This window comes from Silurus meridionalis, chromosome 20 (assembly GCF_014805685.1).
Source record: "Silurus meridionalis isolate SWU-2019-XX chromosome 20, ASM1480568v1, whole genome shotgun sequence".
NCBI classification, from domain to species: domain Eukaryota; kingdom Metazoa; phylum Chordata; class Actinopteri; order Siluriformes; family Siluridae; genus Silurus; species Silurus meridionalis.
Window position 1 is genome coordinate 7,435,026 of NC_060903.1, and position 27,790 is coordinate 7,462,815.

A 27,790-nucleotide genomic window follows, 5' to 3' on the forward strand; every position below is an offset into this window, starting at 1 on the left:
TCCTCTTACTTCCTCTTGCCCCTCATGTCTCTCAGCTCATATACATATACAGTATATATCTATTTATACATATCCCTAAATATCTATGAACAAATGCAGGAATTGAAAAGAAACCTAAGATCCTCACACTATTTTTAAGTGCCGTTTACAAAGAAAGATGGACTTTTACTGAGGTTTTTTCATTGCATTTAATATAATAAACACAAAAAGTTAACTTAAGAGAAGCACCAAAATACTGTCTGAACACTAGTGCCTGAGGAAGTGTGAGCTTGTACAAGCCTTCTTTTCCAGATGTGCTACTTTTTTGTTTTTGTTATTGCACACTAGACTCTATGCCAGCTTGCAGGGTTGGGCGATTTGGCAAATGTATGATGCTTTAGCCGTATCACGATACACAATATGGCCAAAGGTTTTTGGACACCTGACCAAAGATTCATACTTGCTTTTTGAACATCCTATTCCACATTTAATCTGCATGTGCTGTTATGATAATCTTCGCTCTTCTGAGAATGTGTTCTGTTTGAATTTTGAGTGTGCTTGTGGAGATTTGCGGTCATTCAGCCACAAATAGTGTGAAGTGAGGAGCCCTAGGGTGCAGCCAGTGTTCCAATTCATCCCAAAGGTGTTCAGGAGGTTTGAGGTCAGAACTCTATAGCAGGCCATTCAAGTTCTTCAACCGCAACCTGTGTAAACTATATCTTCATGGAGCTGGCTTCCGGCACATTGTCATTCTAGAACAGGTTTGTCCTAGTCCTAGTGTTTCCTAGTTCAAATGAATGGAAACTTCAACACGATGCCATTTAAAGACATCCTATACAACTGTGTGCCTCTAACATTTGTGGTAACAGTGTGGGGAACAAACCAAATATGGCTGGAAAAGTCAAGTGTCCCAAAACTTTAGGTTATACAGTGTATTTAGAATTGCTAGATGGTGCTATACACAGCCTCCTAATGAAAACAATCGAATACGATGGTGTCATGATGAGATACATTTTCGATGCAGCAAAAACCGGCATTGTGTGTACATCTGCTTTAGGTTTTCATTCTGAGTTGATTCATGTGCTCGTCATTGTAAAAACATGATTACTATAATGATTATATAAAGATCACGATCAATAATGACGAGGGCAATTGTGTGAGTAGCAGCGTATATCCTCTCAGAATCAAGCAGTTCTCTGTAGCCCTAGATGTGTTGCCACTATTAAATATGAATTTACCAATTATCATTAAGTTTATTTTTAGCTTGGGTTAACTCAAAGATACAGTACCAGCCTAAAGTTAGTATGCCAGCATGTTAATGTGAGAAATCCAGCACACAACTCCAACAGGTTTGCAATAGAGAGGTAGTTACATTTCCAGTCAGAGTGTGAGCTTCATTTTTCATTATTACAGCTCATGTGATATACAGTAAGCAGACATTTATGATGAATAGTCTACTAAACTTGAATAATTTGAATGTAAAAATGTATTTAACTGAAATCGCATCGTGACACACTCGTAACCAAACTCTCAAACGATGTGTGCGACTAGAAAAATAAACGCTTTGTACCTTAATACAGTTCTGATATTCAGAACGCCATAATCAGACAGAATTCATCATGATATCAAACTTATATCATCATATCGCCCAGCCCTACCAGCACACGCATGAGTTAATATTGGAGGTTGGTCCTTTTACACTACTTAACATCTTCTTATTCTCGATTGTCACATCACGTGTAACCGACCTGGGTTTTGGTAACGCGTTTCTGCGAACCAAAGTGCAGTATGTACATTCGGTCAAATGGCAAGTGCTGTTCTAGGGACATACATTCATAATTCACATACATACTTCACAGAGTTTTGCGTAAAGGGGGGAAAGAACTTTGTTTTTGTTCCAGATGTTACCGCACCTGAGCTGGGTGATCACAATAATCTGGAGACATTGAGAAAACAATTAGAATTTAAAACTGCCAGAGGATCCCTGAGAACGGGATTATGAACCTCTGTCGTAGTAGATATTCCTAAGTAATACAAAAGTGCTTTCAGGTGTCATACTAATGGCCTTTTTTTTTTTTTAAAGGAGTGTGTCATGTGTGTAGAGAGGAGTAATTTGTGGTACTCTTTGTACACGTGTACTAAAAACTAAAAACGCCTGATTGTCTGGGCTGCTAAGAGCTCTTTTTTTTTTTTTTTTCAGGTTTCGATTTCTTTTTTACACTGTAAGGTTTTCACACCTCAGGCCTCCACTGCTCTTTAAATTCCTCCTCTCTTTCACACATCTTTTTTTTCTGCACCAGTCAGCTAGCTCTTCCTCTTTCGCAACATCTATACCCCCCTTTCTTTCTCTCTCTCTTTTTCTCCTCCTTTAACTGTCAGTGGAGTCCGGGAAATTGATCTCACTACCAAACACTTCCCTGTAAAGAGGAGGGAAGCTGTAGGCCGTTTCAGGGTGAACTATCCGAAAGAACTCCAGCTTGTCGACGTGGAGGTTACAGATTGACTTCATCTGTGGCAGCTTGGATGCCATCTACAAAAAAGAAAATAGAAAAATGCTTATGAAATATTTTGATCAAAGACATGATTCTATAAAGAGTTTTCATTATCAGGGTCTCAAAGATATTTATGTCCAGCAGGGGGTGCTAGTGAAAAACTGCACGACACTGGCACAATGCTAATTCAACTCTAACTTCTTTACATGTATGGCTCCGCCTACAACACTTTTATTCTCACTGGTATTTCCCTAAAGTAACCTGCTTAACAAATAGTTACATAACATTCCTAGCAAATGAACCGCTTTACATTTCAAACTCGGCCAAGATATTCACAAATAACCCACATTTTTTTCCCAAAGTGATCAAAAATGCTGATGATTACCACCATACATTACAATTAACCAATTCAATTTCAATTACCGTTGAATACTCTGCTGCTGCAGTTTTTCTACCAAACAATAATCTGTACACTGTAAATAACAAATTCTTGTTTTTGCAGTAAAACCGATAAATTTCCCACATTTTCATTATGAAACATCATGAATTTACCAAGACAGAAATTGTAAATTAATTTTATTAACATAATTTTTTTGAAATTATTAATTAACCTTGTCCAGTTTCTCTTGACCGCATCCTCCCATGTGCAGGCTCTGCTGCAGGGCCAAATAAACCTTCTCCTGCAGCTTTTGCACCTGCTGACTCTCTGTTAACCATGGACGATCTTAAAGAGAGAGAGAGAGAGAGAGAGAGAGAGAGAGAGAGAGAGAGAGAGAGAGAGAGGCGTAAAAGAAATAAGCAGAAAGAGAGATGAAGGTGAGAAAGGTGCAGGAATGTACGGTTTATGTGTATTTTGCTTTTGCGTTTTGATTTTGTTATTACATATTGATAACATGATGCAGTAATACAGTATGTTTAATACCTTATAAAAATTGATCCAAACCAAAATATGCTATTTTTATTTTAATTACCCCTAGCAACAATATGTATAAATGTCTAACATTTTACTGTGCTGTCACTAAGAATTTAGGCTCTGACAGTTCATCAACCTCAGCTACATCACTCTAATTCATAATTGATCTCAACTAGAGGTTTTATATTTTTATGAATTTTTTTGTTATTTTCTTTCCAAAATAAAAACAAATCTAATTTATCTGTCTGTAATTCTTACTGGGCAGTAACAAAAAGGTGTTTTAAGTGCATCCCATTGGCTATACATTTTGTTTGTCCCTTGAGACGTTTGATTTTTCTTTAGTACAAACAAACTAATAGTGCACATGTATTATTCCTATTTTGTTACATCCCTAATTACTTGTTTGTAGCTTACCAGGTGATAGCAAGATGGCGGCACTGAACAGGGCCATCTCTTCCTCACTCAGCTGCAGGCGACACAGACTCTTGGCCAACTCGAAGATGGCATTTACTAGGTCGTCACAGCCTACACACACGAACACACACACACACACACACACACACACTCCAAATTATTAGCCCACACACAAAACCGTAAAACTTAAACAGTTTATAAGGCTACAGTGTGTACACATTAGCATTGCTCCAAATTGGAGCATATATTATCTCTCACACAACAGCATTTTAAAACTAATACATAACTATTAAATCTCAGTGTGAATTATATACAGTAGACGCTGCTTAAAGTCATGTGACATCACATGGGCGAAACGGCAAAAATCCTGCATTAAGACCATGAGACATATCAGCAGGTGACTGCTGGTGATTAAATAATGAATAATGTAGTGATGTCATTGACCCAGTTTCTTTAGAAAATAATGCCAAACACCGGTGTGTGATACATCGAAACATTGCACATAAAAGAGAAAGGGTGTCCGGTGATGATTTTTGTAGTCAATCACCACTCATATTTTCATTCAGAAATAAAAAATGATGTAATGTGAATAAAAACAAATTCTCACTCACGCTGAGAATCGTCATTATTGAGCATCAACAGCCACATTACCGATGCGCTGTTCTATCTACACTAAAGGTATGTGATCACCAAAGACAAAAAAAATATCTTTAAGAAAAAAAGTGATTGATTTGATTTCTGAGCGACAGCAACCATTAGTGACTATAAATGGGTGTGTCCAGCAATGCAACAAAGCTTTAACTTTATGCAAATATGGAGCAATTTGAAAGACTACCAATAAGTAAAATCCATCTCCTAATTTGATGAATGTTGGTTGAGTGACATTGTGGTACAATAAAAAATGCTGCATGTCTGAATAACGCATTAGTCTATATACTTCCTTTTTTTTAAGATGGGGTTCTTGCTCATAGCAAAGAAGTAGGGTTTAAAGTAGGGTTTTTTTGGCGTTCTGGATCACACATTGGGATACATTTAAAAAAATAAAACTAATAGGAACAAAATAATTTAATTTTTATATGAATTTATTCATATCTATTGCTATACAACTAAAATGTAATTGAATTAAAAAGAATTCAACAAAAGATTTTAGACCTCTTTAAGTAAATGGATCGTTTGTTACCAAAATTGTTGTACATGGTAATCACATATACTCTGCACACGTAATGGATCTGGATTAAGTAGTTAAATACTGGAGTACTCCATTAACACCATTAACATCACATCAAATACTATCAATATCACAAGCACAAGTACCTATTGCTGGAGTTAGAATGAATAAATACAGAACAAGCTCCTATGATTCCCGGCGAATGCAGACACTCACCTAGCGCTTTAAAGAGCTGAGGGCTGGCAAACTTGCCGTCGAAAAACATCGTGTTGTTGGTGGAGTTGTACGCGCGGCACATGCGGATCAGCAGAACCTCTAAGCAGCCTGCAAGCGTCCACATTGAGACAGAAAGCCAAAGAGATAGAGAAGAGGAAAAGAGGGAAAAGAAGGAGACATGCTCCAACCATGCCAAAAAAGCAGGCAAATAAAAAATAAAAATAATAATAATAAAGATTTTTCCAGATAAGTTTAGATTTTTGGTATTTATTAAATGTTATATTTGAAGTTAATGTAAAGGTATAATAAATACACAAAGAAAGAATAGGGAAATAATGGTAACGTGTAATAATGTGAGATAGAATTGGGTAAAAAAACATTATTCATTTAATAGTTATATATAGAGAAATAGAAAGTTGGAGACAAAAAAACAAGAAAGGAAGAAATGTTAGCAAACAAAACATTTTTAAGGGTTGTAACAACGAAACAAAGAACTCTCTTTGGATTTCTTCAAACTTGTGCATATGTTACCACGAGCTGACTAATGTGCTTTATATCACAGTGCTCCTGAATTCTCACTTCTGATTGGACAATGTGGTGTTGACAGTGCTTTATTTCACAGCGCTCCTGAATTCTCACTTCTGATTGGACAAATCATTTTATAGTGGATTCTACAGATTTAGGTTTTATATTTAAATTGACAAGTAAAACACAAGGTCCATTTACCTTTACAGCATTCTGGCAGATGACTTTATCTAAAGCGACTTACAATTATCTTAACCGCTGAACTACTACTTCCCCCACATTTGTGAACTACTACTAACCCCGAGTCTCCAGTGTCAGCACTTGTAATGGTCAGATCTTTATTTCTTCAGAAACAGGAATTCTTGAGGTTTTATTTTGCCTAATTTACTTTAAATTAGATAAAAACAGAGGCTAATATCGTTACACTGTGAACAATAGCAGGAACTAACTTCTTCAACTTTTAAAGCAACTACAAACAGATAAGAACTATGATGTTGCACTTTTTTATTTAATAAACAATTGACTTTGAGCGATGTAAAAGTGCTGTATGTATAAGAAGGATTTAAAGACCTCGAGACGAGCTGTCATGATTACATCACCCTGTTGTTGTGTATTTATCTACAGCAACATGGCACCTGCATATTATTTATCGTATATATGATATTCTATGTAAATTTAAAATTCATTTTTTAAATGTGTTAATTAGCCTCCCTTCTTTGCTTATATAACTTACCAGGTCTTACACTTATCAACAAGTTTATATATTTTAATTGAATTCCCAAATCTGTAAACTGTACATGTATGTAATGGAAGTCCAGGGCTGCTTAACATACCATGTTTTATAGCACTGACCTGCTTTAAGGAGGATAATCTGATCGTTTTGGCAGAGGTCCATGAAGCCGCTGATTCGCTTGGCAAACTCCACCACATACTGGATGGCGTTGGTGATGTGCACGGCGCACTGCTGCCACATCCACTCAGCAGACTGCACAAGAAATGATCAATGTGTTAATCAGACAATCAATACTGTGTCAGGTCATGAGTGTGCACTCCAAAGATCAAGCGTACACACGTCAGGAAATTAAGCCCTTTGTCAATGCTTGTCTGGTGATGAGGATTAAAAAATTGTCAATCGAAGCATAATTAATAGATACAAATCATCAAAGTATAGACTTATCTCTATCTAGCCTGCATAGACATGTGTTCATCTACTTAAACATCCATGCATAGACACTTTTGGGGGAAGTAAAGCTAAAGCTCTTTAAAAAAAAAAAAATCACTAGAAGCTGCTGGATGATGTCATAGACTAATTTGGATATCCAATCATGTGAGATTCTTACAGCCCCATTTGCTGTAATAATAACCTCCAATCTACTGGGCAGATATTCCACTAGATTTTAGTGTGCATGTGGAAATGTGTGCTCATTCCACCACAGGGGACATTACTAAAGGTACTGATGCTTGGCGAAAAGTTCTGGGGTGCAGTCAATGTTCTAATTCATCCCAAAAGTGTTCAATAGGGCATTGTCGTGCTGGTCTCCTAGTTTTAAAGAAAATGCAATGCTACCTCACCCAAAGACATCCTATACAATTCTATACAATACAAAAAAAAAATCATCAAGGCTTATTATTTGCCTAGATGCTTAATTTAGTCCATTAAACTACACACAGAGGACTGTGTTTCCCCACGGACCATTATTACTGACGCACAATCCACTAAACACTGGATCGCTCTGAAGTGAGCACAGAAGATGCTGCAGGATGAAAAATGGAGGAACAGTCATTATGGTCTGTCTAAAGTGTGCCAAGATTTGTGACTCAAGTTAGCAAATTTAGTACCAAATTTGCAGAAACATTGTAATTATCTGTCTGTCCGTCCTTTGACCCCATTATGACACTACCAATGATCAAATATGAAAACCCAAAATTATCATAGAACATGTCAGAGTTTGTCAGTACAACTTAATAAGAAAAGCAAAAAGAAAGAATCCCACAGTAGTGTTACATGTACACAAGACTGGGCCTATGGTTAAGTCCTAGCTAATACAGGGATTATACATAAATCTGCTTCTATAATACTCACTTCTGGGTCAAAGGTCAATGAAAACAGTGCTTAGATAGGGACATAATATTATTTCTGTACTACTGTCTCATGTATGGACTTACTTATCTAGTAAATTTGCTTGACTATTCATCTAAAAAGGAAATCAGTGTTATTGTCAAGCTGAATAATGGCTGATTGTTGTGTGTACCTTGAGCTGGAAGGAGCGAGTCTCCTCAGGTGAATACAGGTTAAAAGTGAGTCGCTTGAGCTCCTCTGTGCTGTACTGACACGTCTCTAAATGCGACTTCACCACATTCTGAGTGATCCGCTCTGCACACAAAGATCGATACGTTAGTGTTACATCATTTGAGAATTTTGCATGATATACATAAAATCTATTTCAAAGAACACACTGTGATACTGTAGCTATTGTTAAAAACAAAAAAGTTTTTGTGGGATTTTTTTGTTAGAAATGTATTAGTATATGTTTATAAAAGAAACATTTTGAAATATAATGTTCATGAGCATTCATTTACGTTTATGTTCATATTACAATCCTGTATTAGTAATTTTAAATGTAAGGTTGTCATGTAGGAACTTTTGTAAAATATGTACAAAAAAAGAGAGAAAAAGAGAAACTGAGAGGAAGTAAATATAAAGAAGAAAAAGATTAATGGAGGGTTTTTTTTTTCTAACTGAACTGGTAAAATTAATGATACAAGTGTTTTTGTTTTTACATATCGAATATGTGTGTGCTTCATTATTTTATACTCTGGTGTGCAATTTAACTAGCTAAGACTAGCCACATGTGAGATAGATAGCTAGTGTTAGCAGGCAAGTTGCATCTATCAGCCTGGACCTGAATTATTTTGTTTAACCATTTTTGCTTTTTTTTGTGGCAATAACAAGTAACTGTATATTAGACCAAAGTTTTTTTGAGTTGTTTTATATGTTGGGAAGCGGGCTACTACACAAGACAAACAGAGAACAGCAGAAAATTACATTACATGGACAAAACATGTAGATATCTGACCCATATATGCTTTTTTTTTAACATCCAATTCAACCTTTATTTCCCATTTGTTTTGTGCTGTTATAATCACCTTCAATTTCACTAGGTTTTGTGCTTGTGATTTGTATTTGTATACACACACACACACACGCGCACTATATGGACAAACGTATTGGGACACCTGACCTTTACTGCCATATCTGGTTCTTCTCCAAACTGTAAACACAAAGCTGGAGGCACACAATTGTATGGGATGTATTTGGATACGGTATAATACAATTTCACATTCACTTGAACTTTGAAACCCAAACTTGTAGCATTACAATGCCACTGTGCACAAAGGCGAACTCCAAGAAGATATGGTTTACATGGTTTCGAGGCCAAGATCTTGAGAGGCCTGCTATAGAGCTCTGATCTCAACCCTACTGAACACCTTTGGGATGAACTAGAATGCTGACTGCACCCCAGGCCTCCTTATCTACATCAGTTCCTGACTTTACTAGCACCCTTGTGGCTAATGAACACAAATGTTTACAGGCACACTTCAAAATTTAGTGGATTTATATGAGCAAATTGGGACTAAATGTGGAATGCAATGCTCAAAAATCACATAACATGACTTAAGACAAGTGTCCACAAACCTTTGGCAATATAGTGTATGTGAAATGTACAGGAATTTCAAATGCAGGAACTTGTTCAGAAACTCTTATTGTCATTGAAAAATGTCACCCTTGCTTTAGTCTTGCAGTAATTACTTTCAGCGTGAACCCAACTATACTTGATATAGCTGACCTTTTAAACCAAATGACATGCAGTTTGCATCCCAGTCGCTGCTAATTAGGGCTACATCTACATTAGTTCGGATACGATCACCACACCAAAACATCTGATAATGCTTGAAACCCTAAGATGTGGCTTCAAGTTTGTATATTTTTATCCCTTGATGATAAACTGATGTAATTGCAAGAGAACGTTCCATCATTTTTTTTTTAATCTGGAGGTTGTACAACGTGACATAAATCCTGAACAATGCTATCAAACTGGACAGCGGTTAAAAAAAACAACAACTGCATTACAAAATCATCCAGTTTATTTTGAGTTTGAATCTGTCACATGACCATATCTTATGACAGAAAAGGGAATTTTATTTAATTCTAAATATCGTAATTTTCTCAGTCCACACTAAAATGTGAAAACGACATTTTCTAATTCATCCAGTTTGGATAGTGTTTTTGAAAAGCCCAGGTTTCGCTGGACTGAAAATGCTGTCTGTACGTTGATAGAAAACTGAAAATGTATTATTGGTATTATTGTATTATAATATTTTTTATAATTAAATGTTGAATTTATATATAATTTCTATATTCTTCAGATTTATCCGCATTGATGTAGACATAGCCCAGGAAATCGTTTAGGACCAGAGTAGTACTTATTAAAGACAGTTCTGAGAATCTGTAATCTATAATACCAAAAACTTGCCAAACACTCACCTATATCAAGCAGAGAGCAGTCATCTGATAGCGCCCCCAGCAGAGTGTGAGTAAGCAGACTGGGCTCAGGCAGCAGCTGGTATTCATGCTTCACCCGGCCTGCTTCCATCACATCCAGTATACTCGACTCTGGAGAGCTCTGATTGGATGAGCTGCTGCTCACTGCACTTCCTGTACCACTACTAGCCTCGCCTTCTAACAGCTCGAGAGCACAGTATTCCGCTGCTTCCCCTGGCGTGAGTGGCAAGTCAAAAAGCAAGCCGTCGGGCAGTGTTGTAATGTCGTCTAGATCGCTGAGGGTAGTGTTGGAGCCTGTGCTACTGTAGGAGCGGCTGTGTCCACCGTCCACACCTGCCTCCTCAGGCTCACGTGCCAGCTGCTGGTGTCGCTGTACCTCCGCGTACAGACTGTCACGCTGCTTTTTAGACATGCGGCCAAACTTCACCGCTATGGGACAACATACGTGAATTAAATATGGGTTTATTTAAAAACTATAGCAAGGAACTATTTATTGTAAGTTATTCTTCCAGATATTAGCATTAAACTATACAAGAGTGGGAAAAGAGACAATAAGAATGAAAGCTTTTGGATTACAACTTCATACAGTAGAGGTATTTATCAAATGGACAGGGGTTAATTTGTTAATTTAGAAAAAAAACAACTTTAATTAAGCTTAAAGTGCCATAGGACTAAACTTCCAAAGGATGTGCAGCTGCCAGTTGGTGGAAAGCACAGAATTCTGTTCAATTCAATTTCATCTGTATAAGAGAAAGACGAGGGCAACGTCTTACCATCCCGGCTCATGCCGAGTGCCAAACACTTCTGGAGGCGACAGTGCTGGCAGCGGTTGCGGTTGGTGCGATCGATCAGGCAGTTCCTCTGCCGAGAGCAAGAGTACATAGCATTGTTCTGCTGGCTGCGGCGGAAAAATCCCTGTACACAATAAAAAAGGGAACCATTATGACTATGCATGACGCTATGCATTATGCGATGAATGTTGCGTTGTTTATATGTTAATATTTAGAAGTATATAAACATATAAACTTTAATGAGCACTCTATTATTAAGCCCACACTAATGCTGAACTTTCCTGCCTGGACTGTTGGCACCAGACAGGTAGGGTCTCTGGATCGGCTATCAGCTATAGATTTCAGTTTGGGTGTTTACTGCAGCCTCAGCGTTCAGTTCTTGGCTGACAAAAGTGGAACCTGATGTAGTCTTCTGCTGTTGTAGCTCATCTGCCTCAAGGCTTGATTTGTTGTGCATTCTGAGCTGTTTCTTATTTTTTCTGTATATTATTCTCAGTGTTTATCATCAAGTTCGTCTTGCCTTTGTGTCAGTACGAACCAGTCTAACCATTCTCTTTTGAACTCTCTCATAAACAAGGTGTTTCTGCCTGCAGAACTTGATGTTATTTCTTTTCATTTGAATAAACTCTAAAAACTGTTTTATGTGAGATTCCCAGGAGATCATAAGTTATAGAAAAACTCAAGTCAGCCCTCCTTGCAACAACAATCATGCCAGGCAAAAATCAAATTTTTTGATCTATTCTAATGCTTTATGTGAGCATTACCTGAAGCTGCTTTTCTGTATCCGAACGATTTTATGCAGTGCACTGCTGACACGTTTGGCTAAGTGGATACTTCTGTGAATAAATATGTATGCAGAAATTCCTAATATAATACTTTGCTCTATGATTGCACAAGAAAATACGCCCTAGCTTGAGTGCTAAATAATATTTCCTGTCTTATACAAGCTTCTGTTCTGTGGGCGGTGAATTGAAATTCATGAAAATGATGGGTCTCAAAGGAAGTGCAAAATGAGATGGAAAATAATTTCTACCTTGCAGCCTTCACAGGTGATGACACCATAATGAATCCCAGAGGACTTATCGCCACAGATCTTACACGGAATCACCTCTATTTGAGCTGCAAAAACATAATGAATAGACAGACCAGGATCAGAGTCACACAGGAAGCCACACATACAATACACATAAATAATATGAGTTATATAAATCCGGTACTGTTGTTGAGACCTCTAATGGTACAACATAATGGCTTCATCTCTAAACCCACTCTAACTGTGCATTTGGGCCATTTTGCTAAACAAAATGAAAAGGTCATGAAAAAGAGAGCCATGAACTGCTGATGTAGCTTTTAAATATAAAATGACAAACATTTTTAAAGCTGCTACAATGGCGGAAGACCTTTTAGACAAAAACAAAAGGCCACAATGCATGGTGGTGTCTTTGCACAATTTTCTGACAGTAATCTATTGATGAACAGTAGAGAGTGAAGCAGCAAAGGTTAGCTGTGTAATAGCAGCTCATTAACAGGGCTGTTTTTGTGAAGCTGTTTTTGTAAAGCACATTCAAATGCTGCTATGAACAGCTGGGCCTTGCGATGCATTCACACTTGTGTCTTTGACCAAAGAGCCCTTACCAACTATACAAGTGTAAAAAGGAGTGGGGGGTAAAACTGGAAATGTATTGTTTCCTGGAAGACTGAAAAGTTACAGAGGAAAATATAATTAAAAAAAATCTCATTAAATACATATTGAATCGATCACTGCATTTGTTTAAAACCATTACAAATCGCCATACTGCTCATGCGAATACAAACAAACAAAAGATTTCTGAAGTACAAATACTTCGTTACTGTACTCAAGTAGATTTTTCTGGTATCATCAGTACTTTAATTCATTATTTATTTTTCTGACAAGTTTTTACTTTCACTCATTAAATTTTTGACACAAATATCTGTACTTTCTCCTTCTTACATTTTCAAAACAGGCTCGTTACTTTAGTTTGAATCTATTTGGTTAAATGTCAATATGTTTTTTTCTTCTCATTGCACGTCGTTTTCAGCCCATGAACCTATTTCCTGTCTCCGTGCATTTTTTTCAACCTACTATTGTTGTATCATTTCCTGGCTATCACGCTCCACAGATGTAGGCTAGACTATGAAGCTAACAACAAGCAAGTAGAAGTAAGAAGTATGGATAACGGGGATGAGACAGAGGGAGTCAGCGATGGAAACATGACTGAGAACAGAGACATTCCTGATCACCTGATCATCATCATTACCTTTTCCTGTTTGTGTTCTATATGGTGGTTGTTCAGCCTGGATAAATTCATTCGGTAACAACATTTGAAATTCATTTTGTATTAAAATATTTGCATGATGATGTGTGGTCCAGTTACAAGCATTACACTAAAACAGGTAGTAGTAATGGCTACTTTTTACTTAAGTACATGTTAGAGCCAGTAGTCAGTACTTCAACGTTTACCAGATTCTTTTGAAACATGAGTATCTGGACTTTTGCTTGAGTGAAGAATGTGTGTATTGCTAATCATTGTTGAATTATGGAATGGTATCCATGTTGGTTCATTTTTCCTTTCAACATATAACATTCATTTACCCTACACGTATATAATGAGTTAGAATGTTCTCCAAATATGAACAGAAACTTGTGAAGTGGAATGTGATGTAGCTACATGTAATTCATCCAAAACCTACTGTTATTGCCATATGATTAAAATGAATACTGGTCAATCACCTAGTTTGTTGCCTATAAACAAAAGGAGCATGAATGTATCTCTCAACAATGATAAAATTTGTTTCCAAACATTTGATAGGCACTGTATGTGTAATTAAATAACTATTTATTAACTATTCACTTTACTCCTCTTAGCTTCAGTATTTCAGTTGCATGGTTATTGGTGTGTAATTTTGGTTGAGAATAATCCCTCCTACAAAATACCCGGAAAAGCATTTTGTGTAAACATCGAGGGTGCATAAAAAAACTTGAGGTTTGACTCATGTGTATTTTTCTTTGATTATGTCTTATTTTTTATGCATCAGAAAAAAAAAATTCAATGCTCTTGCTGAGCAATTTCTAAATCATACTGGAACAAATGACTAGGGCGTTTGCAATATACAACATGAAATGGCATAAAATGCCGACATTGTGTCTCTCTCTGGATGCAGACCTATTTTACTGCTTGCACAAAGAACGATCATTACTTCAGAACTTTAATAATCTGAAGTACAATACAGAGGACTGTTTGTCCTCCATTTTCTATTCTTGTCTCTGACACATCAGACGGCTGGAGGCAAATGACCACGACATTGTATTCCGGGGCACGAAGCGGAAAAATCTGTAAAGCCCTGAGCTCCTCGGCCCCTCCCGCTCTGATGCTCACGGTTATATAACCGCCATCTGTGGGCAAATTGCTTTGATTTGTTTCTTCATCTTTTTCACGGATTTAAACCCATCCACATCAACAAACCTTTCCAGGCTGTAACTAGATATCTACAAACATAAAAGCAATTTTCTCCAGCCCAGTGTAATTATCCACAGTCTGCAGAGTCTCTCAAGGTACTCGCTCCAGACACACCAGTTCTGCCCACTTTGTGCTTCCTCTGGCTTATTGGTTTAGGCCAATACAGCCTCATCTGTGATTGGCTGGGCCAAATGTTACTCAGCAGCACTTGGCTGTCAGCCCATGTGTGCTTGATGTCCTACTGACACACTTTCTCATTTAAAAAAGCTGGAGAAAGCCTTGCACACTTCATTTGAATAGGCTTTTCCTATTTAAGGTGGAACCTATCTGCCATCTCAGACCTACTCTTAACCTTCTAATATAGGAAAACTTTTCAAGTATATGGCAAGTATAAAAAAAAAAAAAAAAACAACAACACATTAGACAACAAACATTTTATAAACAAAAAAATAAATAAATCAGATATGCCTAACCTAGGGCAAATTGATTTGACTTGCCATGCCATATATGAGAATCGGGAAAAAAGGGAAAAAAATACAATTTGGAAAAACTTTAGAAAAATAAGTACAAACTTCATGTCTCTCATTAAAGGTCACTGAATAGCTTTAATAGACATTGAACTCTATTGTACAATAAATTGCATTGTGTCTCAAGTTACACTAAACTAGAACTTTGAACATAGTAATGTTCTCTTTTTCTTTTTAATACTTGAAAGGAATGAGAGGAACCAGCGCAACTTTAATTTTAATATTATGATTGGTATTTTGCAACTTTTATTTTCAGCTCACAGCCCGAAGTCAAATTTGAAATTTAGCCCGCAGAGAAATAAATGCACCTCGGATCCAAATAGTTAGCATGGTCTCACAAAGACCAACTAAAACAAAATGACCAGAAAAAAATAATAAAAATAAATAAATAAATAGACTCTATTCAATAAAAGATAAGAAAATTGTGCAGTTGTGCAACCTGACTGGGTCACAGGTACTGCCTAGTGCTACAGGTAATGACAAGAAACCTAACAAAACAAGAAACAAACTATATGCAATCTATCAATATTCATTTGTGCACACCTGACCATCAAACTCATATAGTATGTGCTTTCTGAACATCCCTTTCCAAATTAAGTCCCTCTTTGCTATTATAATTATATATACACTTCTGGGAAACTTAACACTAGACACTTTTGGTCCATGGCTTTACCAAATTGGTAAAGCTACAGCATACACAGTTATCTTTTTTGTGCTTTCAAAGTTGTGGCAAAAGTTTGCGTTTGCCATAATCAGATGCCCGCAAACATTTGATCTTATTACATACCTGTTTCTGTTCCTCACCTGGCCAAAACTACACAAATTTAGTGTTCTAATGCTTGCTATAAATAAAAACCTGCTGTATTGCTATGCTCAACATGATCAGTCAACACTTACATTTTAAAGAATATTTATCGGGCATCTAAAATTCTTCAGGCTCATAGTGCTAAAACAAAACACAAATGAAAGTGGATGCTTAGTTTTGTTTAAACAATCAGGCAAAGCCTTTAAACTTCATAGATACATCCACAAGCAGCTAGCAGAGAAGCAGTAAAATACATATCGCATGTCATCTCGTAGCATGAGCGAACATTCTAGTAAGATTAGCGTTAGACAGGTTGATTTAAACAAACCTGACGAGGCTGGGGACTGTTTGACGATTGATTACCGATGTACTGCCACTGTTGTTAGTTTTCACAAAGACAATAAAGGAATCAACTAAGAAACTGAAAAACCTCAATGAACAGGTTAATCTGAGATGAATAACCCATTTTAAGATGAGCTAGATACGGCTCGTAATGGAAGGGTTGGTCAACTTTCTCTTAAGTGGCATTGTGTGAAATTGGACAAAATCCAACCGCATTAGCTTTGTACATTTATTAGCTATGTAAATCCTCTGAAGTGACCATTAGGTCTGCTGTAATGTGGGCAGGGTTAGCTGAGTCAAAACGATTATATCTTGTTCAATGTATACAGAGTGACGATTCCACATTGTACACCACACAACCAGAAGTACACCTCAGGAGATGCTGCCCTCTGTTAACAGCAAAAGGTATTGAGGTACTATTGTGGCCTTAAATAAATTCCTCAAGAAATTCAGCAGTTTTAGCCACAGAAATTTCCTAAATGCTAAAATGGAAACAAATCTGCTAGAAATTAAGAACATTTCCTAATATCTGACATACTTGTACAAAGTCTCCAAGCTATTTTTAGTGGTCAGTGGTTTCTGCAGAGCATGGTCTTGCTTACTAGAGGACTATAGCCATTCCAGTAATGCACTGCTAGCTGTCATTTATTTCCCTCTTGCACCTATGGTGCACTCATCCATACCATTATGTATTTGTTTACACGGTCACGTATTCGGTATAGAATCATGTTTGGTCTCCTCTCATGTCCTGTCACTGGTTGTCTCCCATATGTTTCAGATTACTTTTACTCTAAATATATATATAACCCTTATATTTTTGTTTAGTGTAAAGTATATGATTCATTTTTTTTGCTTGCCTGACATTACCAACCTGTTATTGCTGCTTTGGTTTGACTTTTTTTGTTGTTGTTACATGCTCTACTTTTGCCTAATACATTGTTTTTTTTTTCAAAAATCAAAAAAGGGCAATCAAGAAAAAAAAACAAGGCTTTGTACATCAGGTGTATATGTTGTGAATAAGTTTAGAGTCTCTTTTCATGTGTTATGTTTGACTGATACAGCTGGTGGCCATGTTTGTATGCTGTGATGCTTGCTTAGAATTAAAGTTGTGGCCTTGAAAAGTCAGGACAACCTGAATTAGTTGGCTAGTTCACAAATCTAACAAGTAACAGTGAAAGTGCAATGGGGCTGAAACAATTCCCTGAGTAATTTGATTACAAAAATTCATAGATTTTCGTTTAGTCATTTTAACAACACAAGGAGCACTTTGTTTTCCACGGACCATTATTACTGATGCACTACCTGCAAAACTCTGGAGCGCTCTAAACAGGTAAGACAGAAGATGCTGCAGAATGAAAAGTAGAAGAAACGGCGAGGAAACAGTGAGGGACGAGGAAAAGATTTAGACAGATGGTTTCCAAAGTTTGGGATAATTTCAAACTAAAACATTAAGAAAACACTGTACAGTGTGTTTATCGGTTTTTGAAGTAACTGAAACTGATTTTTATATTTTTATTTATATACAGTTACAAAAGTCCCTCTGCAGTCGTCGTATAAAGTAGGCAGTGGCGCACGTTTTTAAAGCTGCCGAAAAATACTTGGATTTAGTTTGTGAAAAATGTACTTTTGCACTTTTAGAATCTGGTCCCTTTTAGAGTTCTTGAGACACTACATTGCTGCTTGCTGCTACACTACACAATAGCTGAGAGATAACAGCTTGCACTAGTTGTTTCACACAACACTGTTCTGTTGTTGGTTGTTGTATTTATTTTAATACTAACTCACACTCTTGTGTAGCTGCACCTTATATAGTGTACTGTAATAGTGCTTCGTGTATCACTGCACTATGGCCCTGAAGCAACCACATTTCCTTTCAATGTATACAAAATATAGTGGAATGACATTTAAAACCCACTTGACATGATGAACCAAGCTTAAGACATCTTCAGATTTGTGAAACGGCATATTATATTTGAACTGGCCATCATAAAATGGGCAAATTGTGATGAAAGACAGAAGCAAGTGTCAGTAACAATACATTAGGCTTTTGTTTTCAATGCTGAACTGGTACTATGAGAAACCATTTCTCACACTGTTATACCACCACCAGCCTGAACTGTTGACACAAGGTGTGTTGGGTCAAAGAATTCATGCTGGTGATGACAAATTCTGAACCTACAATCTACATAAATCAAGAGTCATTAGACCAGATGATGTTTCTCCATCTTTAATTGTTTCTCCATCCACCTCAGGGGTTGACATTCTGAGATGCTTCTTTGTTCACTATAAAGTATAAAAGAGTTGTAAAGAATGCTAATTTTTGTCACCTCAAACCATTCTGGTTCTTCTCCTTTGATCTCTCATCAACAAGGCGTTTCCACCTCAAGTGTATTTTGGCACAGCTTTGTGTAAACTCAGACTGCTGTGTGTGAAAATACCAGGAGCTCAGAAGTTTCTAAAGAATACAAAGCAACCTAACCATGTCACTAAGGTCACATTTTGTTTGAATTCTATTGTTTAATTTAACCTTTAAAGCTATTGCATTGGTTCAAGCTGCTGCTAAATGTTTGCCTGTTTGTTTGAGCAATCAATCCTCTCTCTCTCTCTCTCTCTCTCTCTCTCTTTCTCACACTCTCATATATATATATATATATATATATATATATATATATATATATATATATATATATATATATATATATATATATATATATATATATATATATATATATGTGTGTGTGTGTGTGTGTGTGTGTGTGAGTATTTTTTATTTATTTATTTTTACACAATGGGGTCATCGTAACGTATCTTGTATTATATCGCAAGTAGAGGACTACCGGTATATATATCACATTTTTTTTCAGAAAAATTACTGACCATTAATTAGCATGCTACTTCCTTTTTAAGACCACCTCTCAGTGACAGTATCTATGTACACCATCCTTAAAATATCCTAAATAACACCAGAGTTTGGGATAGTGAGAGTACACCAGGAGCATCTCTAATAGGAATGCAACAACTAATCGATAAAATCAATAAAAATCAATAATGAAATTTGTTGTCAACCAATGACGCCATCAATTAGTTGGGCTTTCAGACCAGTGAATACAAACGGTACCACTGGCTTACAGCCTCTAAAGAGCAGTGCAAATTATGAGTATGCATCTCGTGAGTAGGTTGTATTTTATTTACAATTTTTAAAGTTTTTGTCATGTTATTAGACAAATATTGATTTTGAACTGCTCCAGATGATGTAGGTGCACAGTTGCGGTTATAGTGTAGAGGTTTGAAGTTGTTTTAACTGGGTTTCTTGCTTTAGTTTCACATGTGAAATTCCTCTCTCTCTGTAATGCCACGCATTGTTATATTGCGTTTTTTTTTGCCCAGATTCAATGGAAAATTCAAACTGCAAAGTGTTATTAAACAAACAGGTTTTGATTTATTGAGGCTTTATCTGATACACTGACTTATTTATCTGATCTACTGAGAATGAAAGTATTTTATTTACTTCATTGCACGTAAAATTTTAACCTGAACGTAAATGCAATATGGCATTAATTCTTGTAGCCGATACGGTCGGTGCTGTGCATATGAATATTTATTTTCCCCAGGGAAGATTATTGTTATTCTATTGTTGTTTCTTGTCATAACAGAAAAAAATTAACACATAGTTAAAATGATATTTCCAGACATAACAATTATCACAGAACACCACAATAATGGAAGAGGCAACTGCTATGTGAATTCTGTGCATACTTTTAAAGCTTATACAAACCACTTCCATGCTTCTATCACTGAACTTTTTGGTTAAAGAGAACATCTGCATTCAATGATGCTAATATTGTGAGAGTTGGGAAACACAAACAACAGTCAGTAACAACCTCCACAAATCATAGTGAAGGAATACCAATCACTCATCTATTCAAAGATGCAAATCGCTCATCCACATAAATAATTGGAAGGCCAGATTGTCATTTGCAAAGAAAAAAAGCCACACTGGATTAACCTCGTTCAAAGTGATGGAATGAACAAAGTGTGAAGAAAAAAAGGAATGGCTCATGATCCAAAACATTTGAGCTCATCAGTCAGTCACAGGGAATGTAGTGTCTTAGAGTGGGCCAGCATGGCTGTTTCAGGAACTGACCCACTAATGTTTATTGATGCTGGAACTCATGATAGTAGAAACAATCAACCAATCATGCAATCACAGACTTGGACATTTCTCAAAACTGAAATATAATATGACCTTTTATAAATATCAAACTGATAACCCTATATAGAATATCCAGGAAAGTACCTGCACATTATATCCTGTAATCTATTGTAACTATACTTATGAGATTACAGCATTAACTGGAAATGTTTGTGTTGTTCTTACTATTCTGTTACTACTACAGAGAAAATCTGTTCCCATTACTGCAGAACTGTCAAAAGCAGTTTGTGCGATAATTACCTAAATCTGTTCTCCTCGTTTTAAACGTATTCAACAGCTGTGATTCTTACATTACAATGAAGAGTACAAAAATAAATGTACTCAATGTACAAGTTACAAACTGTATGTATTTTTATATAATGTAAGACAAACACAGATGATGAATATGAGATGATAGAACAGAATTTCAGCTTTCAATTCCTGATATTTAAATACAGGTGTTCTCCAGGTGTGCCCTGTTGATTGTTTAAACATTTAATAGTTCTAGAAGTTTACTCTTGTTTTGAGACCTGGGCTTCACCTCTGAAAGTTGTATTTGTTTTAATTGTTTTTTTTTTTAAGATAATCATCATGAAGGCCAGAGAGCTATCAATTGGAGAAAAGCAAGTCATTTTAAGAACAAAGGGCAAATCAATAAGAAACAACAATGCTAGAAACAATGTCAGAGCTGTGAAGAAAAACACAAAAACAGACAGCGAAATCACCAACAACTTCAACAAATCAGGAGTCACAATCCACCATTCAAAGAAGACTTCAACAGAAGAAATATCGAGGTCATACCACAGAATGCAACCACTCATCCACATTAAGAAACTGAAGGCCGGATCGTTATTTGCAAAAAAATAAAGAGATGAGCAACCTGGGTTAACCTGTTTTCAAAGTGTGGAGAAAAAAAGGAATGACTCATGATCCAAAATATTTAAGCTCATCAGTAGTGTCATGGCTTGAGGCTGCATGGTAGTGATATACCAAAGTTCCCATGTTCCAAATTGTTTAGACCATAACCTTTTAGCAAATAAATGCTAAAAATGTGTTACAGATACTTCTGAAGAATATATCTGCAAGTCGATTGGATATCAAGTCAAGTCAAGTGGCTTTTATTGTTCATTTCTACTAAACACAGTGGTACACAGTACACAGTAAAAAACGAGACTCCAGAACCGTAGTGCTACACTAAACAACATAGGGCTACAACACAACGCAAAGCTACGTAAAGTGCCTCAAAAACCAGCACATTCATTAAAAAGTAAAGAGCATTTAAAAATTGTGCTATGGGAAACACAATTCAACAGATTTTACATCAAACGTTGTTGAACACTACACAGCCTGACTGGAAAATGCTAGTTATGCCATATTATGCACCACACCTAAAAATATTTCTGAAGCATTGTTTTTCCTGATAGAGCATAACTAAAATAGTGCCACCATTTCCTTATATAAAGACATAACATATCTGAATAAATGGCATCATCACACCCATTTACTCAACTCCTTATTTGAATAATATTATTTCAAACTATGCAGTATAAGTATGCATTAAAGAACATGTGAAAAAACTAGATTATTTACTTAAACAAAAGCATTTGTCATTTTAAAATCCCTAAAGTACATCTAAAACAGCCAGAATGACATTACTAAGCATTGTTCCACAAGCAATTGCATGTTTTTTTGTGATTTGTAATGGCTAAAAACAACAAACAAGACATGTTCACAATGGTCTGTGATTGAAATTAGGCATTAATATGATTAAATCATGAACACATTTTGCTGAAGTTTCATGACTGCTGGAATCTGGCTACTATGTAACTATGTGTGTAATCTTTGCTTTGGTATCCAGTCATTGCTTTTAGACAACAGAAACACCAGTAGACAACAATGTTTGCCTCATAAGGGGCACTAAGGGTTATAAAATTGCCCCATATTCCTTGCTTGTTGTGAAATCATATGCCGCAATTATCAGACCTAATGACACCTGAAGGTTTCTTCACCTCTATAGATACAACACTTTATGCAAGAAAGCTGTTTAACTGAAAGTGGCATTCGGCTTTTATCGTCTGGATCAGAGTTCATTGGTCATGTGATCAGCATCTTATTAAAAGTTTCATTGCTTGAATTCATGTCCTGCTTATTTAACTTTAATTACATATATCTTTTATTTATTCATACAGTTTTCTGGTCAAAACTACTGTGTTTCCTGAAGCATGTGCTCTTGAATTTAACAACAAAATCAAAAACAGAACAAAAACTTAAATCAGGTAAACAATGAACTCCTTTGTTTTTGTCAATCCATATGAGATTCATGATTAGATAAGATAAGATAAAATGAAATGAAAGCCAAAATATATGCAGTGTCTGCTTTGCACTACATTTTGAAATGTGGAATCTCTTTCAGCTTCTAGAGACTCTCACTTTGTGTGCAGTTCTATTAGTGTTCTGGAACAGGATTGAGGGGGAAAAAAAAAACATTTACTGTTGGTGTGTGGTCAGGTGTCCACATACTTTTAATTATATAGTATACACTGTATGTGTTTATCACACACATAGAACCCTGAGAATCAACACACTTCAACCTGGGCTGTGATTGGGGCTGTAATGATTCCTTGAGTAACTCGATTACACAGATTCACTGGAGCAAATTAATGTATTAATTTGCAGCAATTAAAATTAATAATTAAAATGTATAATTAATGAATATGCTTTGTTTAGTCCATTTAACAACACACAGAGCACTGTGTTTCCCACAGATCATAATTACTGACGCACCACCCGCTAAACTCTGGAGCGCACTGGACAGGTAATTCAGAAGACGCTGCAGAATGAAAATAGAGGAACGGAGAGAAAGCTGAGGGGCAAAGAGAAGATTCAGACCAAAGGAAATGCCAGACAGTTTCCGAAGTTTGGGATTATTTTAAACTAAAACATGAGGAAAACCACGTACAGTGCAGTTAACATTTTTTTAAATATTTTAAAACTGATTTTTATATTTGTATTTATATACAGTGCGTTTAAAAGTCCCCTCTGCAGTGACGGCATAGAGTAGAGGTAGTAGTAGTGGATTGCGTTTTTAAAGCTGGCAATAAATACACCGGTTTAGTGCATGGTAAATTTCAAACAGCTTTTCCTGAGACAAGAATAACACATCGCGATACTGTGCGATATTTAATGAATAAATTATGAGAATAATTATGAGTCTGATTAAACTAATAGTTTTTCATAACACAACTTTATTTGTATTTTGTTGTCATATGGCTATTAAATGCATTAAATGCGTCTAGTTTTCACCGATATTCTTTTATGCATTTACAGCGCTACAAATGTGAATCTTTCTAAAAAGAAAAACAAATCACTTGTTCATTTTATAAGACCTGTCTTATTTTCTCTCTCTAATTTAATATTGCTCTTTAATAAAGAAAAAGTACTTCTTACTTGATTATTCGATAGAACAATCGTTAGAATACTAGATTAGTAAAATAATCAATAGTAGCAGCCCTAGCGGTGATTAAAGGAAAATCACCAAAGGCCATAACTGCAATTATTTAATAACACATACATTCAGATTTCTCCCTGTGTTCAATTAATACAATTATAAATGGGCCCGTGACTGTGCAAATCCTGAACACCAAGCAGCTAATAAGGCATGTTATATCTGCTTTCCTTCCATTTGCATTTTACTTTTTTTTTTTCATAAAAGAAAAAAAAATTATATAGCAAGGTTATGCCGCCCTTCTGTTCAAGGCATTATTAGGGACAAAGCAACCAGATTTGTCCTGTACAACCTACAAATTATTTATCATTTTTTAATTATTTATTAATAATCACCATAATCACAAGGAAAGACGGTTTAAAAAAAAAAAGGTAAAATAAGGCACTTTGATATGATATGTCTTGATATAGCAGCCTCCGGTATCCTTTTTAAAATATTAAATTACAAGAAACACAATACAAGGAAGTGGAGCGTCAAAATCCATGTTAATTACCAAACGCACTCGGGCAGTAAAACAGGATATCGCAGCGGTAACGTGGCATTTAAAATGTGCCAAATTTTGAAAGAGATTTTTTTTTTTAAGTTAACAATGCCCCAACAACTACAACCTTGGTAACACACTACATTTAGAGCCCAAAATACAATATTTCCACAAAAAAAAAAAACATAATAAAAAAACCACAAAAACATAGATATGTGGAAATTTCTTTTTGACTCATTGTAAAAAAACAAACAAAAAAAAACAGCTGTCTTTATATATTTAATCATATAATTAAAAGCTAAATTAAATCCTCTTTCAAATCTACTTACAAGTACAAATGCTTAAATAAAAAAAGCCACTGTTCTCAGCTTGACATATTTTACACAAAATCCTTGAAAATGAAACAGATCTTGTTTAAAACCACAGTGCTTGTGTCGCAAAACCAATTCATTCCTGATTTGTCCTTGCTTCCATTTTCGTACATCCTCGTTATGTTTTTAATTAGTTCTCAAAAGATTATTACAAAAGTAGAAATGGTAAATATTACCAGTCTCTTTCATTTAGAATAAATCAATCCCTTCATATTATTTCCTTTTGCTACATGAACTTAAAATGCATTTGTATGACATAATAAAAAAAAAGGTTTTGGACTTTGGATCAGAAGGTCGTGATTTCAAATCGCAGCACTATTAAGCTGTCGGTGCTTGGGCCTTTACCCCTTTAACTGCTCAGTTATATAAATGAGATAACTGTAAGTCGCGCTGGATAAGAACATCTGCCAAATGCCCTAAAATGTATTTTCGAACTTATTGTATGATACACCTTGATCATTTTAACGACCGTGTTATCGTCCATTGTGTTTACATGCATTTTAACATAAGAAAGAATTGTCTCGTCCTATTTATAATAAAAATGCACATTTGGATACTTGCATGCAAGTGTAATGTGTGTAACAAGCACTAGGTTGAAATGTAATCGAATCACATTGTGGATAAAATAACATGGAAGGTTCAAACAATGCACTAGCACTGTTTTTAAAAGAAGAAACCAATAAAACCTAAAACCACTAGTTCCAGCATTTGATATAATCCAGTCGTGGTGCAATAATATTATGGACTGACCCACTTTAACAATGTAAACGAACACAAGCAAACTGAACTAGTGGGTTAATTATCTCACCCAAGCGCATGAATGAATGACTCTCCATACTTCTTTGCCAAATGTTTTACATTTAGTACCATTTTTAGAAACACAGTGTTTTTGTAGTCTTACAGAATACATTTTTTTTTCTACATTCCCAATCCCAATGGCTGACTATTCGTAAGAATTAGAATTACTCTTCGTAAAAGTGTAGGTGCATTATTATGCCATTATATTAAAATCATATCAGTATCATTAAAATAAAAATAGCATGGTTTATCACAATTATTTCTGAAAAATATATATTTTAATTTAAAATACTACTTGTCGTGACAGGACTACAGATACTATGCAACTACAACATGTCGGAAAACCGGTGTCAAAGGAATTGAGATATTAATTCAATCTGCAGGCTGTTTATATAGAGTAAATATTCATATGATTTTAAATTCGAACGTCCCAAACCATCTGGAAAATGTGTTTTTCTTCCCTTTTCTGCTGCACCTATCAACAACAACAACGTCGGTCACTGTTACTATTGCTTCAGAGTCACAATAATAATGAAATTGTAGCATTGACATATGTGGTTGTAAAAAAGATCAGAAGGTTGTGCGTGAAATGAAAAAGATGTCTTGCTGATTAAAGGATCGGTATTGTAAATTACATAATAAATGGATGAACAGACATGGAATACTCTGCAATTTTACCAAATTGGATCAGACTTATACCTATCATTAAAAAAAACTAATATTAATAAAATAAAAACAATAACAAATATAGTTTTAAATGCATGTTCTTTAATTCCTGGTCAATTCCGTACACATGGAACGGCTGATTAAACCAAAAAAAATAAATAAATGTGGAAACAGTGCGGAAGTGCTGAAGAACGTTGTAGTTTCGCAAACAAACCGCGTGGCTCTGCACGACTCTGGTGTAGGCCACGCCCCCATCTCCCCAGCCCCGCCCATTGGGCGTCTCCGTGTAATGCGAGCTGACGTAAGTGGGTCAGTGGAACAGCCGGCTCTTTTCTGCGTGTGATGGTAAATTCACTTTTAATCATATCTTCGATAGGATCCTGTGCTTCACTTTTGCTTAATGCCAATACATGAAAGACAACTGGAAGACAGAAGACATCCCATTCCACGTCATAACCCACACACCTTTATTTTCCTTTGAAGTGTCAAATCCAGTGCACCACTCTAGAAATCGCACGTGCTTTGCGACAGTCTACTGGAAACTCACAATTTCCACGTTAGTTGACGTTTGAAAACCAAATTCCCCACGCCTTTCAAAGCGATCTAATGCACACACGGTGTCACCTTGCTAACTCGAAAGTCACCACCGAACAGCAAACAGCTACAGAAGCAGCAATGCACGAATCACGAGTCACTTCCAGTGGACAAGACAAAAAAAATGCATGGTAAATAAGGCTCCTCAAATAATATTAATGGAAAGGAAAATTATTAAAATGTGAGGAAAGATTAGCTTGGAAGCCATTACTACGCACTTTGAAATACCGGCGCTCCAAACATGCGCACTGCACGTGAGGAGACGCGCACATGAACGCGCACATGAACGCGCCTAGAAACAAACAAGCGTCAATTCCAGCTGCGTGAATAGCAACTTATTTTATGCGTTTATACTACAAGGCGACCACAGCACTGAAACTGTGCAAAAAAAAATAAATAAAGAGAGAAAGAAGAAACTGGCTTACCTCTCATTTTTTTTTTTTTTCCTTTCCTCTATAGATTTCTGAAAGTCCACAAGATACCGGAAAATTGAATAAGCTGCAGATCTTCGTAGTTAGCCGACCCGATATAATGTTTCATCTCCGATGCAGAACATCATGCGAAAAGAAAAAATATGTATATATAAAATAAAACCGCATTAAAAACCCGCTCCACTTCTTCGACGTCTCTGGGCGGCTTGCAATAGAAATAACTAAACAGACCACCACGTTGAGTACACGTTTCTGCGTGCTCAGACCTACTGTTGTTGCTGAACGGTGAAAGTGCGTGTGTGTGTGTGTCTCCCTCCCTCTCAGTCCAGCCTGCTAACCTACTTTTCGAACGCGTGGACTCGCACATGATCTCGCACAAGTCCTCACGGGGACGCGCATCCCTGTTCCTGCTTAAGGTGGAACCGCCGGGTCAGCGCGCGCTCGCTTTTCTTGCGCACCCCAAACACACCATTAATAATAATAATAATAATAATAATAATAATAATAATAACAATGATGTGGAGCTTTTTTTTAATT

General features: G+C 36.1%; 1 protein-coding gene across 1 annotated transcript; it reads right to left on the reverse strand.

Annotated features, from left to right (window-relative positions):
* Nucleotides 1-169: 169 nt before the first annotated feature.
* Nucleotides 170-27,616, reverse strand: rorcb (RAR-related orphan receptor C b). Its single transcript, XM_046876678.1, has 10 exons — nt 27,248-27,616; nt 12,096-12,181; nt 11,045-11,186; nt 10,254-10,700; nt 7,960-8,081; nt 6,560-6,692; nt 5,183-5,290; nt 3,799-3,909; nt 3,083-3,195; nt 170-2,509 (listed from the first exon to the last, which is right to left on the reverse strand). The coding sequence occupies exons 1-10, from the start codon at nt 27,252-27,254 to the stop codon at nt 2,348-2,350; spliced, it is 1,431 nt and encodes a 476-aa protein (XP_046732634.1). The 5' UTR covers nt 27,255-27,616; the 3' UTR covers nt 170-2,347.
* Between the last annotated feature and the right edge of the window lie 174 nt (nt 27,617-27,790).